At 30.8% G+C, this 19,444-nt stretch overlaps 2 protein-coding genes across 4 annotated transcripts; one reads left to right on the top strand and one right to left on the bottom strand.

Annotated features, from left to right (window-relative positions):
* The first annotated feature begins 1,366 nt into the window (after positions 1–1,366).
* On the top strand, positions 1,367–14,424 carry Ncoa6 (Nuclear receptor coactivator 6). 3 transcript variants are annotated; one of them, XM_070649371.1, is made up of 7 exons: positions 1,367–1,622; positions 2,181–2,274; positions 2,835–2,997; positions 3,068–3,257; positions 3,329–5,983; positions 6,095–8,977; positions 9,522–14,424. In XM_070649371.1, the coding sequence occupies exons 3-7, from the start codon at positions 2,836–2,838 to the stop codon at positions 9,578–9,580; spliced, it is 5,949 nt and encodes a 1,982-aa protein (XP_070505472.1). In that variant the 5' UTR covers positions 1,367–1,622; positions 2,181–2,274; position 2,835; the 3' UTR covers positions 9,581–14,424. The 3 variants fall into 3 exon arrangements, with proteins under 3 accessions (XP_070505472.1, XP_070505471.1, XP_070505470.1); XM_070649370.1 differs by having other exon boundaries at positions 2,215–2,274; positions 3,329–8,977; XM_070649369.1 differs by having other exon boundaries at positions 3,329–8,977.
* A 2,123-nt stretch (positions 14,425–16,547) lies between these two features.
* On the bottom strand, positions 16,548–19,159 carry Uvrag (UV-resistance associated gene). The gene is made up of 3 exons (XM_070649346.1): positions 17,488–19,159; positions 16,909–17,190; positions 16,548–16,848 (listed from the first exon to the last, which is right to left on the bottom strand). The coding sequence occupies exons 1-3, from the start codon at positions 19,044–19,046 to the stop codon at positions 16,749–16,751; spliced, it is 1,941 nt and encodes a 646-aa protein (XP_070505447.1). The 5' UTR covers positions 19,047–19,159; the 3' UTR covers positions 16,548–16,748.
* Positions 19,160–19,444: the final 285 nt, after the last annotated feature.

Raw genomic sequence — 19,444 nt, 5'->3', positions numbered from 1 at the left:
TATATTAAAGCCATACATGTGATCAACTCTTGCTAAACCGTGGATTAATTTAGGTAGTTCTTCAAATTTAATTTAAGGAATTCAGAGTTAGTATTTAACAATTTATTTTGGAAATTAGTGGTTCATTTGGAACACACTTAAAATCATAAAAATGACTTGAATCAAAAACTTTGTCTAAAAAGGAACAGAACAAAAAGGCATAGAATTCTATGGAATTGAGTATAATTGAAGCGATTTCTTACTTCGTTGTGACTACAAATGTTTTTCAAATGAATTTAACATCGATCAATGTTATCTATAATTAGCGTACTTCAAGGAAGCATTTTATTGAGGCGAGCATTGACAATGATGTTAGTCTTGCTGAAATAGTTTGCTAAATTTATAGATCTTTAGCTTATCAATAAGTCTTCTTGTTCTTCTCATGCTCTTCAATAAGATTTTTGACTGTTTTAATTTAAATACTCCAATCAACATCAAAGTGGTAGTAAAGAACAAGCAACTTAATAACCAATGGAAAAAAAGAAGCCATAATTTTGAGTAGTCTACGATTTTTAGATAAGCATCTAAACAGAAATCCTAAAATTTAAGTTCAATTTTCAAAAAGAATCTTAAATACAGAATTTCGTGAGCGTTATCTGGATTCTTGGCAATTTGCCAACACTATTTAATAGTTCGGCTTCAAATAGGAATCGAACTCATGTACTCACAAAACTAGTATAGACGCCGCTATTATGCGTGAACGTACGAGCATAGCGACCTCAATCACGAACTCAAATGATCGCATATATATGATTCAATATCTCAAATTTCACACCACAATGGTTATCATCAGGAAGAATAACGGAATGAACAAAAACTATTTCATCCAATTAATAATTCCAATAAATTACTATGAATCTAATTTGATTTGTCCTAGAAAATGTAAAATTAAAGAAACATTCGTTCAAAAACAAATTCTCGGAATTTAATAATCTAAAGCCTGAAAAGTTGGATCATATAAAGTACAATTGCAGTCATGTTTATATGTATGAGGATATTTACAAACATTAGAATAGTTTCAAAAAGTAACAAAGTTTCAGAAAGATGCCACTTAGAAAAGGACAATTCATGTGCTGACATCTTGACATCTCTGAGTATGTTCAATGAAAACTTTAAGAAATGCTTAAAGTTTTACCCACAAAGAAATATCAACAACAAAAATTGTACTCAGTTGATACATTCATCCCAAAATAAACAAACGGTTAACGGTTAATATTAATTTGTAAGGCGGGAATCGATTTTTTTATTGCTCAGCGTTATTTTTGTTGCTCAAAAAATTGTCGTTGCTCAGTTTTGCATCATTTTCGCCTCAAAAGAGAAAAAATTGGATCGTTCAAAAAATATTAAAATTTTACAAAATAAACTGGAAAACTAAACGTAAATAGTTTAATAATATGTTGAAGAACATTTTTAAGATTGTGTTAATCAATTAAATATTGTTTTTAAGTGTGAAAACGATAGAGTTTGTGTGAAAAGAAAGAATAAAATATTGAAGAGTATATATAAGAGAAAAAAAAAGTGAGAACACCTAAGAAGAAACCTTGCCGTTCGCATAAAAGATTAAAGTTTTAAATTGAAGCCATGTAATAATAATAATCATTGGATAATGGAAAAAATGATAATGATAAGCATACGAAATGAAAAACATGCTGGCAGTAGAAAATTTTAATTTGATTTTTACACACTCCCACAAAATAAGAGCCATTCAAAATGGCGACGACTGGGATGCTTCAACATTAATGTCTATGGACTATATAAAAATTAATTAATAAAATTTTTTTGCCGTTTCTTGGCATTTTATTGTGATTGAATGTTTTGTGAAAATGCATAATATTAACGCAAGTCTAATGACAAACATGACGTATAGACCCATCTACCAATATTATCCATTATGTTCAGAGCTTTGCGTCATCTAAACAATTTTAATTTACATTTTGGCACATAATCCCTGAAAGGTGTTATTTAATTCATGTTTAATTATATGATTTATGCTTCATGTTGTTGAATTAAAAACATTATGTTCTTATCTATTCATTCGTATGCCATTAAAAAAGTCAATTTTTCCATTCGTCCATAGCTCATGAGCTCTCTCTCATAAGAAAAAAGAAAAGAAAACGGAACAACAAAAAATTTCATTTCAGTCTCTTCTTGCCACCGTGAATGGTTCCTTTCTAGGTTTTAAAAATCAGCAATTATGTATCCATAAAGAAAAGGCATGGAAAAGATCAATTAAAGGTTTGTATAATTTTAAAATTATTAAAAATTGTAAAACGAGAAATGAGAAGAAAAAAAAAAAGTCGAGTGAAAAAATTATTGAGCTTCCATTTTTCCTTTCCTTTCCTGAAAAAATAATGTACGAACATACACAATGTTTGAAACAAGAAACTAAATTTTCATTTTATTACTATTCCTTAATTATATTTCTACTTTATGACTTGAAATTTATTTAAATTAATGAATTAAGTCTTTTTTAGTGGACCAAAAAGTTTATTTAATATTATCAATAAAATTATATGAATGAAAATATGAAAAAGATAGAAGTAAACACACTTACAGAGAAAAAAAAAAATTATGGTGCCTTGTGTATATACACGAATTTTGTGTTTACTATACACACCATAAATGCACAAAAAATATTTTTTTCTAAGAAAAATTTTCATTCATGATTGAAAAGTTAGTTAAATAATGTAATTTAATCCTTAAATTAATAATATTACTTAATATCTACGATTATTATTGCACATTTTTACTAAATTATTAATAAATATCTTTTTGTTATGTGTATTAATATGTAGCATGGCGGAAGATAGTGACGGTAATGATAATTTAACAGCAGTTGTTATTTGTGAAGGAGATTACCACGATCCAACATTTCCACAAAAATTAAATAAACTTGTAGCATGCCTCAACAGCCTTATTGATGAGCAACCTAAATCAAAACGTCTCAAAGTTAATAAGGTAATTATTTTCCCATTAAAATTTCGTATACAAAAATTTACTAATTCAATTAAAAAAAATCCAAATGTAGGTTGAACCATGGAATTCGGTTCGGGTGACTTTGTCCATTCCAAAGGAAGCGGCATCAAAACTACGACAACTAGCAGCCGAGGGCAATAGTGCATTAAGAGAACTGGGGATACTTTCAGTTCAGTTAGAGGGTGATACTGTGATATCTTTAAGATTGGTTGATCGAGAAATTGTGCTACGGACATCATCCGGTTAGTTTTTAAATTATGATTTCCGCAACAACAAAAAAAATTTAATACAATTTATGAATATTATTTTTTAGATAATTCAGCAGCTGGTCAACAATCGGAGGGTTTAGGAGAATTAACGAGGATATTGACGCAAAATAAACAGCAACAACAACCAAATGCTTCAACATCGTCGCATTCTCTAGATAATCCAATTCCATCAACTTCAAATTCAATATCATCGAGTCTATCACAACAACCAGCCTCAAATTTACACAATGGTCCCACAGATAAAACTTTGTTTAAATCACCAAATACTATATGTCCTATGGATGGAAAATTGCCTGTTCATGTGCTGCCAAATGTTACAACGGATACTGCGTGTGAATTTCCATTTGAAAGTATGACACAGGCAAGAGTGATACAAAGACGAGAAAATACTATGGGAATGAATCAACAACATATTGGAAATAGTCAACATTTCATAGCGCCTTCAAATACTGTTGGTCAGCCTCCTCCACCACCCTATCCGAATAATAATAGTAATATTAATAGTAATTTAAATAGTAAAGCTTCATCATCATCGCAAGCTTCTTCATTAGGAACATCACAAACCCAATCTCATCATCCTCAACAGCAAATGTCAAATAATATAAATAATAATAACAATAATAATAGTGTTAGTAGTGGTGGTGGTGCAAATAATAATATTGCCATATCGAGCCCTTTATTAGTGAATCTTTTACAAAATGAAGTTGTTAACAATAGTAGTTTAAATAACGCAACCAATATCCAAGCGTCTTCTGCGACGGCGACAACCCAACAAGTTAGCTTGGTAACATCAAACAGCTCTGTTCCAGATTTGCAGCATATGCAGCAACAATCAAACATAGTGAATATAAATAAGTGCGTAAATGTAAATAAGACTCAATTACCTGTGCAACAACATGCGATAGTGCAACAATCGATCGTTCTGAATTCGCAAGGATCTACGCAAATATTAAATCATGCTGGAGCATTATCAAATACTAAGACATTAATAAGTAATAGTAACCAGCAGCAGCAGCAACAGCAGCAGCTTGTTAATAATGCCTCGACGACCATTTTAAATCCATCAATATCAGTGCCTTCTCACAGTGTAATTAATAATAAACTTCAACAACCGCAACAACAATCAATAGTAACACGTTTAATTGGACCTTCAGTACAACAGCAGCAGCAGCAACAACAACTTCAACAAAATATTCGCAATATAGTGCCGATACACCAACAGCAACATCAAACGCTGATAACGAGACCTCCTCAAATTCAGCAACAACAACAACAGCAACAAATCGGCGGTCAAATGCATCAGTTTCGACACCCAATACAACAGTCAGTAGGAGGAAATTTGCAGCAACAGAATATCCAAGCCCAATATAATTCTATGCCTTCTTCATCATCATCAACATTGTCTACATCCTTACAAGCTGAATCTTCCACATCAAATTTTTATGATCCAATGAAGGTTTTAAATAAACCAATGGATTCCGCAACAAAAAGTAGCTATCAAGAGTTTGCTCGATACCAAATGCAATACAATTTAAGTCAACAGCAGCAACAACAACAGCAGCATCAGCATCAAAAGAATCAGCAACAACAAAATCATATTGATGGAATCCAATCAGTGCCTCAACAAAATGCAAATTTACAACAAATGCTCATCAAAAATGAACCGAAGCAGTCACAACAACTTAATAATAGTAGTGGTAGTGAAACGCTTGGTTTAAATTTGACAGATTTACCTGATCTCAATTTAACAAAAAACGAACTAGACTCGCTGCTGCCGACATTGAATCCCAGCGAGTTAGAATGTGCCCTCTTTGATTCTAAATTTGATTCATTATTAGAAGGAAAGGATCTGGATTTAGAATTTAGTTCACAAAATAATAATAATAATGTTAATAACAATAATAATAGTAGTGGAATTGCAAAAAATGAGTCAACAACAACAACATCAACAACTACAGCTTCATTAAATATACCACCGACGATTAATCAGAATGTTCAGTCTAAAGAAAAATTTCCCAGTGAAGACAAGAAGAAACAACAATTTCTGATAAATCCATTAACGGGTGATTTAGAGCCAATGCCAAGTGATCAGGATAGTGATCATGGCTCAGATAATGATAGTGAAGAGTCAAGACGAAAGAAAATTTTACTCAAGCAATTCGGTGACATGATACAATCTGATATGTCCAATTCTCTCTATTCTGATGATGATGAAACTTCGTGCAGCACGGGATTCTCAAAAGGCGCAAGTGATTTGAGTGATGGTGAAAAATCAAATTCAACTGATATTTTAAATACAAAAATTAAAAAGACTCGTAAGGAGAAGATAACTAAAGATGGAACTATAAAGGCAACGCGGAAGCCTAAAGAGAAGAGTCTCAAACCACCGAAAGAAAAAGTTCCGAAAGTTAAACCAAATTCAGCTAGTAAACCTAGGAAAAATTCAACAATTCCTCAAGTGACGACAACAGAACAGCAAATATTGTCCGAGGGAGGCACTGAAAAGTCAGTCAAACTTGTTTTGAAACTTTCAAAAATGGACCCCAAAATGGATCTCAGCAAACCAACAACGGTATCGAATTTTAATGTTAATAATCAGTCGATTAACAGTCAACAAATTAATAAAGGTAACATACAAATTGTTGCACAGTCAAATCAGCAAGGAACTAACTTTCTAATGTCGTCTCTCAATACAAATGGTAATTCTAACATAACATTGCATAATAATCAAATAATTGCGCCAACATCTACAACAGCGAACACAATTGGAACTAATAATCAACAAATATCTTTAATTCAAACATTAACAGGAAACACAAATGAAGAGCTTCGTGTACCACCATTGCATATATCATTACGAGGACGAAATTCGGTAGTGATAAATAGTCGAAAAGATCGTAAAAAATCCCAGGGCGGTGAAGATGCTGATGATACTTCGAAAAAGTCCTTAAAGCGATTAAACTCACAAGATCATCAAATTACCATGATGGAGCAAAAAGATATTTTAGTTCTAAATAGTCATGAGAAACAGCAACATCAGATGCTAACATCACAGGACATTCCATTGAGTGCTCGTCAATTAGTTAATTCATTAGCAAATTATAATGTGACAATATCGGCAACAACGGGCAATACACCATCTCATCATGAGGTACATAATAAAGATAATAGCAGAATGACATCATGTGACAAAGTAAATCATCAACAGAACAATACAGCAAAGTTAGTATCATCCATAATGTCAGGAAATAAAAATTTCTCAGATGTGTCAGTATCGGCGGTGTCAAGTAATCCATCAAGTAATACCATAACGACACTCGTATTTGGTGATGGATCATCAAGAAAAAATTTAAGTGAACTCACAAATGGTCTTCTAACGTCAGACGGCAAGAAGCGTCGATTAAGTGGCACTACAATCAATGAGATAAAACATCAAAATGATGAGATACAACAAATTCATTTTACAACATTAACTGGTACGATTGGCTCAACAAATGTTGGAACATTACCACAACATTCAAATTTGTCATCGTCAAAAAACTTGAAGGGCTTAAACTCCACGATAATTAGCAATAATAATAGTGGAGTAGGTGGTGGGCAAAATAAATTAAATCGACAATTATCGGCAAAAACATCGTCATTATCATCACATCAAGTAAAAATAATTAATTTAGTCGATTTAAATTCACTTACAACCTCAAACATGAATAATAATAATAATGCTAGTAATCTTAGTAAAACATCCTTATTATCAAGTAGTCAAATTACTGGAGTAACGACATCATCAACACCTCAACTTCCACAAGATAATAGCGATACGATAAGTGAAGAAAAATTTAAACAAAAATTTCTTGAGTCAATGACACAACATATCACAGCTTCACAACAACAACAACAGCAACAAAAATCATCAAATTTATTATCACATACAATGAGTACGATGCAAACATCAACTGCAATGAGTGAATCAAAAGACAACATCCTCAATCGTGAGGACATATCTAGTAAAAGTAGTATAAAAATTACTAGCTTAAATGCTGATAGCAAAAGGAATGAAATTCAAATGAAAGATAATAATCTCTCTAAAGATCAACAACAACAACGTATTAATGTTGGTAGTGCAAATAATAGTTCGAATTTAAATTCAACAAATGGTAATTCATCATCCGCACATCAAGAATCACCAAATACTCAAACGCAAACTGGTGAGGATAGTGGTATTGAATCTATGGATGCCTTATCTGAGAAAAGTCCACATCAAACAAGTCATAGTCCACCTGCGCGAGGGATAAAGAGATCAATTAGCCCAAAAGAAGATGATCATCCTGGTGATGTAAAATCGAAAGGAGAAATAGGTGAGATAGAAGCGGCGTTAGCTGAAATGGAAGGTTCTGGTATTGATGAGCTTATTAAGAACTGTGATAGCAAGGAGAGAATTAATGGAGATTATATATTAAACGAGAATATGCTGAATATTGGAAGAGATTTAAATGAGAAACGAGAATCACCAAATCCACCAAATGAGGAGTGTTGTACTAAAATAAATAAGATCAAAGATGAAAAAGTCATGGACACGTCACTGATGCTAATTGAAGATGATTTGATAAAGAATCGTCATTTAAATGTGAAAGAAGAGGACGATGATGATGATTTAGAGGCTAAAAATCATAAAAGTCAATCATTAGAGCCAAAACCATTCAGAACTAATCCTCCGCTATATACATATTCAGCAGCAGATAAAGTACAAAGGGACGTTACAGGAACTAATTCATCATCATCAAATGAATTAGATTCTCTAATAAAATCTGAAAAGAAATCAGATATGCTTCAACAGCTTTCAATTGAAATACCACAACATGGTGACAGTGATAATCGTATAAGAACGCGTGCAAGTAGTAAATTAGAAAGCCCTTTAGAGATGAATAGACAAAGTCCACCAGATACACCTGCCAGTGTAAAACCATCATCGAAATTAACTGCAGATCGTCTTAGTCCAAAGCAAATCTTATCAGGTAAAAATAAGAGAAAACGCCAAGGTTCTGAAAGTTCTACACAATCATGTGTAAGTGATGATATGAATAGTCAACGCAAGAAAGCTAGAAAATGTGCAAGTAATGCCACAACTCAGGATGACATCGACAAAAATGCTATGTCAAATAAGTCGGGAAAGAAGCAAGAGAATATGAAGTTAAATAGTGGAACGAACAAAAAAGGTGAAGAGTCGTCAGATAGTGATGAGCCATTGAGTGATATGATTGGCAAATCAAGAAATATTCGTGTGAGCAAGAGTCAAACAACATCACCGACCATTGCTGAAGAAAAAGTGTTAAGAAATCATAAAGTTCTCACTGTCAATACAATGAGTAATGCCTCAAATGTTAAATCAGTCAATACATCGCCAACACCTTCAATAACAATAACGCCAGTTGTTCAAGGCAGTCTTAATTCATCGACTCAAAGTGGCGGCAAAAATAGTACACCCGGCAAACAGCCACCTGAGGAGAAGATTGGCACAAGACGCAGTGTAAGAATGACAACATCTACACTTGCATCAAATAAGGCGAATGTAAAGGCAAGTTCGTTGCATAGTGGTTCGTCATCATTGGCAATTAGCACGCAACATGCTGCAAACAATAACAGCACAAATGCTAAAAGTGATCAAAATGAGCCAAGACGGAAAACAAGAAGTGCTGGTAGGTTATTCACACTTTAATAATTTTCATATTTTTATATTAGATCCACATATTTGCTTTATGTGCAAATATTGACAATAGATTTTTTTTCGTGTTGATGAAGTTTTTTTGCCAACTGATTGTTATTGAATCGTGGATGTACAAATTACTGTTGTTTCTAATAATCTTGTCGTTGTGGCATTGAATATATTTAAAGAAATTTCCTCGAAGATGACAATTCAATATTTTATTATTTTTTGGCGCGAATTTGCTGTTATTTACTTTATTTCCATTCTTGTTGAGGTTACATTAACACAACATCAATTTACTTTCAATTAAGTTTTTAAAATGAGATACAGACTTACTTTTTAATATATTCATGATTAGCAAGATTTCTTTAACCGCCAAATTGGATTATAAAAGTTTTTTTCTTCAGAATTTATTAATGATTAACTGGAAACTCGTCTATTTGAATTAATTACAATCTAATTTACATTTTTTAATACCTCTAATTTCTAATTCTCAATTCTTTCCTTCTTTTCCATCCGCTAAAAAAACATTTTAGGTTTAGATAGTCAATCAGAAGGTCGTCGAAGACGTGGATCTCGCGAGAGTAGTAAGTGACCAAGAATTGACTGCGATTCATCACTAAATGGAAATCCAAATGAATCGCAGTGTCAAACTACCGCTGCATCATCATCATTAACAGCAGCAATGTCACATGACGATCAGGAATCATCATATTTAAATGAAAGTCATTTATTAGAAAGTGATTATAGCTTAGATGAATTATTTGTCTCATCAGACGATAGCAATCTTGAAATGTCTGTGGTAACAATCTCTTTGTACTAAGATAGATATGATCAATGTGTAATATCTCCATTAATTACTACGAACGGATATGACCAGAATATGTTCAATTTTGGGTGATGCTAAACATTTCGTTGTTCACTGTGTGTTGCTGTGAAGGATTAGAAAATATTTATTTTTTATTTCGGCTACAAAAAGCAGACAACTTCCGCGTTTTGCATTGGAAGTGATGATTGTGCGAGATGGCGCTTACCTGATAATTATGATTTCTAAAGAAAAATAATAAAAACAAAAAAAAAAATATTAAAATATTTAAAAGAAAAATCACACACATATTAAGTAACACAAAAAGAAAAGAGGAAAAGAATGAGGTAAAAAACAGAAAAAATAAAAAAATTAAATTTAGCTAATCATAAGAATCTGCTGTAAAAAGTGTCTTATCGAATGAAACAAGATGAAGAAATCCAAAATAATAATTTGATAATTAACATTGAGCAGAAGTAAATAATAATGATCGATACTATTTTTCATATTGTGAAAGAAAAATTAAGATAATATTCCGTACAAGAGTTAAAAAAAATTTTCACGTTCGAGTACTAAGCATAAGGACAAAAATAATGACTTTCATGCTTTCGCGTGGAAGTTCAGATATAAAAAAAAAACACAAAAAATCTTCAAAAATTCTGATTTTTCATTTCTCAGTTCATAAAAAATGATGAATTGCAAGCAAAGTTATTTCAGTTCCAACAAATAAAACAAATTTCTTTTGCGCAAAAAACAATGGACAAAAACAAAATAAAATCGTTGTATTAAGCAGATTTCTCATTTTTTCCAATAAGTTCACCCATCACCCCCTACTTCTTATTATATATATTTCTTAGTTGGAATGATATAATGAAAAAAACAAAAAAATAAAAAATTACAAAAAAAATAAAACCCTATATGCTGTTAAGGAATTTAAAAAAAAAATAAAGCTCTTCAATAATATATTGAGAGGATCGCGCAATGTCTGAGCTTATTAGAAGCGATTCCTCAACAAATTTTTGTAAATAATTCGTTCAATTTAGTTGTTTAGTAATCCACAAGAAAAAAAAATATTAATTTTACATTAGAATTTTTTTGATATCTAAAAACAAAAAATGAATGAATATAATAATAATTATATTTTAAAAAAATTAGCCGAATGATAAAAAATGAGAGAAAAAAAATATGTTTCACAATGTATACACACATACATACACACTTAATGGGGGTCTATTAATTTTTTTTTTTAATATTATATTTTTCCCAATTGAAAACTTTTTATTTAAAAAAAAAGTCACAAACAAAATTTGAAATTCACGATATTAAGAATCAGAGATTGATTTTGGTTGGAATTTATTAGATGAAATTATTCAAATTTTAACGTATTTTATTTTTCAGCTTTAATTTCGAACTTTTTTAATAAATATAATTTTAAAAATATTTTAACGACTTTTTTAAAATCCATAAAATATTTATTTGTAAAATTTTCAAAAACAACTGCAATAAAATTTTGAATTTTTAAAAATAAAAACTTAACCTCAAAAAAACTTTAAAATTTGAATTAAATTTTAATATCAATAAATTTCAACCATCACTTCAATCCTGAATTTAACGACACAAAATTAAAAACTAATTCGAAAAAAAGCTCTCCTCTATAACATGAAATTCGCGTTCGTTTTTTTAGCTAAAAGAGAAAAATTTTTAATAACATTATTTTTCTGTTGTAAATATTGAAAAGGAAATAGTTATTAGTAATATACAAAATAATTAATTGATTTCTCTTTAAATTAAAATTTTTCTTCATTCATGAATGAGTATATAAAAAAAAGTATTTAACAACCAATTGTGTGAGACTACATTTTATTTAAAATGAATAACTAATTTGAAGTTTAAGAAGTTTTTTGCACATCTTAAAAAAAATTGCAAGAGAAACCGAACAAATTTTTTTATAACTAATTAATTTATGATGACATAAAAGTCCCTTTTTGATAGAGGGATGAATACTTTTTTTTTTAAATTTGTTAAATTGGAATATTAATTGTAGTCAATTCCTAATTATTTATCATCTGAAAAGTAACATCAGCTAGGAAAAATGAGAATTTATGAGGGAAATCAGTTTTTTTCATTTTTTCATCATTTTTTTTTTATTTTTGTTCAATTTTTTTAGATAAAAAATATTTTCTAATTGTTCGAAGTGATCCGATTGGATCTTGGGGTTGTTTGGGATGCTGACTGAGACTTATGGTATGATTTTTTTGAGAAAAACATGCTTAATTTAATGTTGTTGTCGTTTTACAACATCCAGGATATAACCATGTATTGATCATGCGAATCTAAATGAAATAGATCAATGATCGAGTGATTAAAAGATTGTGCTTGAATGAATTGACATTCAGACTTAGGACAGTTGTAATTTTAAATGCAATGTTCTCGAGATTATCTCAGAAGCTTTAAAATATTCTTTAATTGCTTAGTTGTGCTATATTAGTACAACAAAGGAAAACAGATGCAACTTCTGTCCTCGTGTTTCTTGATTTTATTACACTCTATGAGATCATTAAGAATAATAAAACAGAAGGATTTAAATAACTACCATAAAACAAGCCATTACTAACCATTAGGTTAATTTTGCTACTTAATTAACGAAGTATTTGATTTAGTTCAGCATTCTGTCCTTGACAAACCATCCGCGTTATTTTCGAAAATTTTACGCATATTCTCAGAATATATGTTTCTAAGTTCCAAGTTTCATTCATGAGCATGAAGAATTCTGGAAAAAGTGCAAACTCTGCTTACTTGCACATTATGTTCGAATTTTTACTTCAACAAAGGTTCTAGAGAAGTAGCTACACTTCTTTACAACAAAGATCGAGTAAGACTCGAACTCGCCCCCTCTTAATTACATGTCAATGTGCTCTAACCTACTGAGCTGCCGAGGGGTTGCTAGAGGAGTATGACAAAATGCTCCTTGTGCGTATAATGCTCATTGCACTGATCTTATCGTTCTATTGGACCAAGACAAAGCAATCCAACATGCAGATTATAATATTCATGCTACTGTGTATCAGGGTGTTTATGAAATTAGTTTCCTTTTGAAAAGCAATATTTTGATAACCTTAGAGCAGAGCTCGACTCAAGATACAAAATCTAATATAAAGAATATGCTATTCATGTTATTGCGCTTGAGGAAGATGCTAATGTGATCAATGTTCTTTCAAAAAGCACTATATTGTTAACTTTAGAGGAAAGCTCGAAGTCGACTCGGATATTGTTTTTAAAAGTCAACTCAAGTCGACTCGACTCCTTATGAAATTTGAGTCCATATCGAACTCTGCTTTAGAGTAGATCATATAGTTAAAGTCGCAGAACTCGGCAAAAATCAGTCATAAAATCCCAGTCATTGTCTTTAAACAACACCAAGATTCAACAACCAGACAAGGAAGTAAAACATTTGTATTTAGTCTATATTGATGAGAGAAAAAAAGAAGAAGAAAAAACAAATATTTAAATAAAAGAGAAATTGAGGAAAATAACATATTAATGATGATGATGATGAAAAAAATCGCTAATCGTTTAAGTAACAAAGCAAGAAAGAAAAAAAAAAACATGCGAGAAGAAAGCCCTTGATAGATATTTTTTTTCTCAAAATGGATTTTTTTATTAGTTATTTTTTATATATTTTAAAAATTGTAATTATTTAAATTATGAAAAAAAAAACAATTCTTCGTTTTTATTTTAATCTTCCCTTTTTCATGTCTTTATTTTTATTTCATGTACACATCCTCATAGTAGTTTTTACTTAAAAAAAAAAAACATATTACATTAAAGAAAAGAGGAAGTTAATTATCTCATCTGGATTTAAAAGAATTCATAGAATTTATTCCGATAATTTGATCGGAAAATCCCCCCAAAATAAATAAAAAAAAAAACATAGTAATCTTCTTCTTATTTAATGAGGAGTTTAGAAGAGATAGATATGTAATAATGTTCGCAATTGAGAGAGCATCTAAGTAAAGTGAGAGACAAAGTAATAGATGAAATAATAATTATATCGGTGGTATATAGTTTCAATGTATAAATTATTTTGTATTTTTTTTTCCTTACTCTAAACAAAAAAACAAAAAAAAAAGCAGAAGAAATAAATCGGATATATATGTTTAATTAATAAATTAAGTAAAGTATTAGGTTTTTATTGTAGAATTCATTTTCATTTTTAAGGCGCGCGATGATTTATTTCTTGAGAGAAGTGAAAGAAAACACAAAAAAAAAAATTAATATGAATGAAGAATTACAAAGAAAAAAAAATATTGAAAAAAAAAAAATAAATAAAAATTATTACTATTAATTTTGTTTTTTGGCTCAATCGCCGGAATTACAGAACTAATTGAACATTGGGGTCTGTTCACTTGTGACGTCCATTTGACCCCCACATCCTCCTATCTCCTCTTTTGTCGCAGATCTTCTCTCCATTTGTCAACATCCACCCCGAAGAATATTGGACGTGATGAGTGAATTACCCCCAAAAAAATGAATAACTCTTCATGCTAGTTTTTAAGCGCATTGTTGAAATAAATAGAATTATATATCAATCAATCAATACAACATGAAAAAAAAAATTGTGTTAAAAACATAAAGTTGTTCGTTTTATTTTTAAAATACACAACAAATCTGGAAAAATAATAATATGCAAAATGCGTTATCACTTCCATCATTCCTTTAATTAAATTTCCACTTCTACAGCTTGTCATTTCTAAAGAGAGCGATTTTTTGTTTTTGTTTCAGGAAATTCGATCGGCAACAAAATAAAAAAAAATGTTCTGCGTTGTGGTTTCTTCTGCAAGACATAAATGATGTCAGCATTTTTTTCTTTCTTTCTCTCTGATAGCAATGATTATGTGATATTTATTGCGTCTTAGGTTTCTTGTTAACATTTTGTGAATATTCTCACAATGAGGAAAGACACCTTTTATTAAGGGTGATCATCTTCTAATACAGAACGTGTTCGATAGGGTATCTTAAGGTCACTGTACTAATGTTAATGTCCAAAGACAGACGAACTCTAAATGCGGTAATGGTTCCTCGCGCTTTGCCAAGGAAGTCAGAAAGTTATTAATGTTAATATGCTAAGTTGCCCAAACGGCACCATGATGACTGATTTCAAGCCAGTTCTACGGGTATAAATGCTGATCGTTGCACTGTGTCGCTCGAGTGAAAATTGTTCTTCATTTGCGAATCAAGGAATAAGATATAAAGTTGATGGAACACACATTTATGGCAGATACTAGTAAAAAAAATTAAAATTATAAAATCGGCTTTTAGACATTATCTCCGCGCGGCATTCACCCCTGCCAAGTAAGTAAGTAAGTAATTAAAAACAATTTCGTTACAATCCCTGATCTAGTCATAAGTATGTCAGGGATAATTGGTCGTCAGCGTAGTGAAATTCCTTGTCATATTGACAACACTCTTATTTATACAATCTTAGATCGATCGACTTCTGATGAGAATCGAACCAACGTACTCGTAAAAGTATGATACAGATGCCTAACCACAGAGGCCATGTCTTTGCACTGGCAAATTTGACTATATTTGTCTCGACACCTCAGACTCTACTCTGATCAGGCACCACAACAAATAGTTTGAACAAATTAACCCCATAAATATGTTCTTGTTCATAGGGTTTCTGGAAGCGGTTTTCCTAAAACCGCAAAACCGCACTTTTTGACCCTAAAATGCGGTTTTTTAAAAACCGCGGTTTTGAAAGAAAAAACCGCAGTTTTAGAACTTTGTATGGAAAAATTCACTTAAATCCACAAAATTGAAAATTATGAAGATAATTTTTCAAAAATAAATTTAAATTTTCTATTAACTTGAAAAATTGGACTAAAATCTTACAAACTGCTAAGAACAACTTTAATTTCAAAAGTTTTTATAACCAATAATTTTAAGACTATTTTATCAACCAATTTGAAACTAAATCTAAATAAAATGGAGAAAAATAGAAAGGTTTAACAGTTTTATGCATAAAACTCCAAATTTTATTTTTTCAAAAAATTTCATACATTTGTATGAAAATTTAAAACCGCAAAAAACCGCAAAACCGCGGTTTTTGAAATTTTAGAAAACCGCAAAACCGCGGTTTTTCAGAAACCCTACTTGTTCATACAGAAGAATTCAATATATTCGAGCTTACATTCTTATTTGATGTGCTATCAAAATATGTCACTCAAATAAAAAGAAATTTGAAACTGACAAACGAACAAAAAAACATATTGCATAAAAAATTTAAGAATAAACACAGCAGCAAGTGTAAGGCATTACACAAGTCGTTCAAAATGAAAACAAATATAAACCAAACATTACATTATCTCACAAGCTCGTTAGTTTGATATTATTACTAAAGTATCGCTTCCTTTATCTTATGTTTACAATGTTTGAATGTTTACTACGGTGTGAGGTTTCTAGTCGACACTTTTTGATCTTCCGCAAATAGCATCTAAAGCTTACAACCCCTGTAAACAAATAGAATGGATGGAGAAGGGTTTGGATCCTCGTGAGGAGGCTTGATAGGCTTTATGGCTGCGGAAAGGCTTTATGGCTGCGACTAGGCTTTATGGCTGCGACAAGGCTTTATGTCTGCTTCTAGAGGACGACTAACTGTGTTGAAAAATGTAAAGCTCCAAAACAGTCAAAACCTTCCTTCCGAATCAAACATCTAGCCAGCCTGATCTCTGTAAGTCAACAAAAGCACATGATATTCTAAAGAAGAAGAGTTTATTGACATAATATTTGATAATCATAATATGAATATGAATATATGAATAGATAATCATTTAAAATGAACGTGTATATAATATTCATAATGATAATGGATGAATCGGGGGCATTTTTTTCATTTTTGTGGAGTACAGTTTTAATGAACTAATAAAATATCAGGAAAATTCGATTTAGGCATATATTAATTGTCAATTTGTAGATTCGATAGATCTGGAGCTGATGTGTTAATATTATCATGAAAATCGTCCATGTCATCAAAATCTTCCAGCGATCGTGATTTGCTAAAATTGATAAAAAAAATGAGTTTGGATAAAATTTACATAATTAATTAAAGATCTCACCGTCTAGCTATGTGCGGACTTAGTGATAATGGAACATTGATTGGAACTGAATCCATTGATGAAGCAGAATTTTCAATTGGCTTTACATCCTCTACAAATCGTCTACTATACATTTCAGCATTAATTCCATTCATTAAATCCCACAAATTAGCTAATGTTGCTCGTAAGTCTCCCTTACTCATGTCTAACATGAATTTAAGCTGTGATATATTTTGATTTAATAAATATACGCCATATAATACAGCATTTGACACTGGCGATGCACGGCAAAATAGTGGAAAGCTAAAAGAAGAAGTGATAAAATCATAATTAGCATATATTATACGACGTTGATGAAATGATGTATGTTCATTAATGGATGTTCAATATCAATTTTAAGGTCAATAGCTTGCTCAGAGACAAGAAGCGTACGTAAGTGTCTGACGTAAAATGTCAGTTATTTTTCGAATTTCAAAAAAAGTTCATTTTCAAATATTTTTTGGTCGTTATTTTTCAAATATTTTTTAACCGTTACATTTTTAAGCACTAATTACTGGACATAATCTATGAACAAACACCAAAAATTCATTAGATACTTACATTCGATCGCTTGGAACTTCAAAAATCTTAATTATATCGATAATTTTCGATCGCGATCCTTCATTCTTAACTGGATTTCTTAGTGGCACATTTAATATTTCAGCAATAATCAGAACAGTATGAGCAACATAGCCAAGAGCAATTGATATATCTATAGAACTAGTTTTTGATTCACCATAAGCCTCAGCATCAGGCAAATGAATACCATTTATTGTATATTGACCATCACTTTTCTTCGTCACCGTATAAATTTCATTCAGTTCCTTCAATAAAAATCGTCGAGTCTCTAACAAGGCCAGCCTAACATTTGTAAATATTTCTCGTTGTAGTGCCAATTTTTCCTCATACATACGTAAATTCTCACGATTTAATGTTCTTAAGCTATTCCATATTAATGTTTCCATCTCAATATTATCATCTTTAAGCTTTTCACGTTTGGCCATTAATTGCTTATTAAATTGTCTACTTCTGTCTCGTTCCTGTGTCAATAATTTAATACGAAATCGAGCACATTCAATTTTAATTTTTAACTCATGACCTTTAAGGAGAGTTTCAGGCTTTGGCGGTGCTTGCGTTAATAATCGACTTAATGTTCGTCCCATACCTGATTGTTTTTGTGGCTCATAAAAGACTGGTTTTGTCATAATTAAATTTAAATCAAGACATGCTGAACTTTTCATACAAATTCGATGTCCAAGGAGTTTACTCTTCTCTTTAATATTGTAAATTTCACGTTGGAGTTCCTGCATTTGTATTAATTTATCGATCGTATAACTTTTCTGGATCTCATTTTTTGGAAAGTTAATGTGAGCATATCTAACTTTATGATACATGGACTCATCAAGTATATCCATAACACTAACTACTGACTCTTCCTGATATTCTTCAATGAACTTTGGTGGTGATGATGGACTTAATTTAGTACTATTGATGTAATTATGATTATTATTGCCATTTATAAAATTATTTAAATTAGAATTTGAGTATCTATCTTTATCACAGTCTTTGTCAAGCTGTTCCGCCTCTTCATTTATGATTAATGATGGAATGATATTATTATGATTAAATTTTAATTGTTCCTGATTTATTTGGTGCTGTTCTTGATTATTAATTTGATCACAGGATGTAAATATCCCACCATCTAAATGAAATAAAAGGGTATTTGCCTTAAATCGTCCACTTTCAAAATTTGAGACAATGACTAATCCAGAGAAGTAAACTCCCCAAAGATAGAGCATCTTATCAGCTGTAGCTTCATTGTTGTTGTTTTCACTTCTATTATTAACTATTGTTTGCCAAATACGGATACAAATGAACCTTTGAGAACTGTTTCGATATCTCTCACAATTAATTTCCGGCCAATCAGCCTTTTTATTACGAATATCAACACTTTTTGACGTGTAAAATGGCTTGGAAAATGCACTAAAATGTAATGTAAAATAAACAGCATAACTTTTATCATCACATTCGAAATTAATTCCTGTGATTTTGATTAAATTCCTTAAACGAATCTGCGTAGTCACTAATGGCCTCAATTGTCGATTAGTTCTTGTAAACATTTTTCCCTAAATTAACTTTTTTCTACACACAAAAACCTTTTATCATCATTTAAATTAAATTATTGAATTTCTATGTTTATAAATTTTTTTTTCGCGAATAAAAAGACAATGATAATACGGGAAATTGAAAAGTGTATGAAAATGCCGGGATTTTGGATGCTCTATGGCAATATTTTGTATATTTTGTAACACGATTTTTTTTCACTTAACTGGATCTTATTTTAATCACTTTCTTATTAGATATTAAGTTGGATTTTAATGTCTACTCACAATTTGATGCTGTTTATGAATGATTTGTTGATTTTGCACTGCAGAAACTTCTTTAAATACCTGAAATTGTTAATTTGATTAATTTTCACAGAAATTACAAAAACGTACGTAAATTTTTTTGTACGTTA

Source organism: Chironomus tepperi, unplaced genomic scaffold (assembly GCF_022539635.2).
Source record: "Chironomus tepperi strain 1889 unplaced genomic scaffold, CSIRO-AGI_Ctep_v1 contig_423, whole genome shotgun sequence".
Lineage (NCBI taxonomy): Eukaryota > Metazoa > Arthropoda > Insecta > Diptera > Chironomidae > Chironomus > Chironomus tepperi.
Note: the sequence above shows the minus strand (reverse complement) of the source record. Positions and strands in the feature narration are given on the sequence as shown.

Excerpts from the sequence above, each read along its gene's own strand:
- Ncoa6 (XM_070649370.1), top strand. The coding sequence starts at position 2,836 with ATGGCGGAAGATAGTGACGGTAATGATAATTTAACAGCAGTTGTTATT. Across the intron at positions 3,258-3,328 it reads TGTGCTACGGACATCATCCG|ATAATTCAGCAGCTGGTCAA; the intron begins GTTAGTTTTTAA and ends ATTATTTTTTAG. Across the intron at positions 8,978-9,521 it reads ACGGAAAACAAGAAGTGCTG|GTTTAGATAGTCAATCAGAA; the intron begins GTAGGTTATTCA and ends AAAACATTTTAG.
- Uvrag (XM_070649346.1), bottom strand. The coding sequence starts at position 19,046 with ATGTTTACAAGAACTAATCGACAATTGAGGCCATTAGTGACTACGCAG. Across the intron at positions 17,191-17,487 it reads GAAGTTCCAAGCGATCGAAT|CTTTCCACTATTTTGCCGTG; the intron begins GTAAGTATCTAA and ends TTCTTCTTTTAG. Across the intron at positions 16,849-16,908 it reads AGTCCGCACATAGCTAGACG|CAAATCACGATCGCTGGAAG; the intron begins GTGAGATCTTTA and ends TATCAATTTTAG.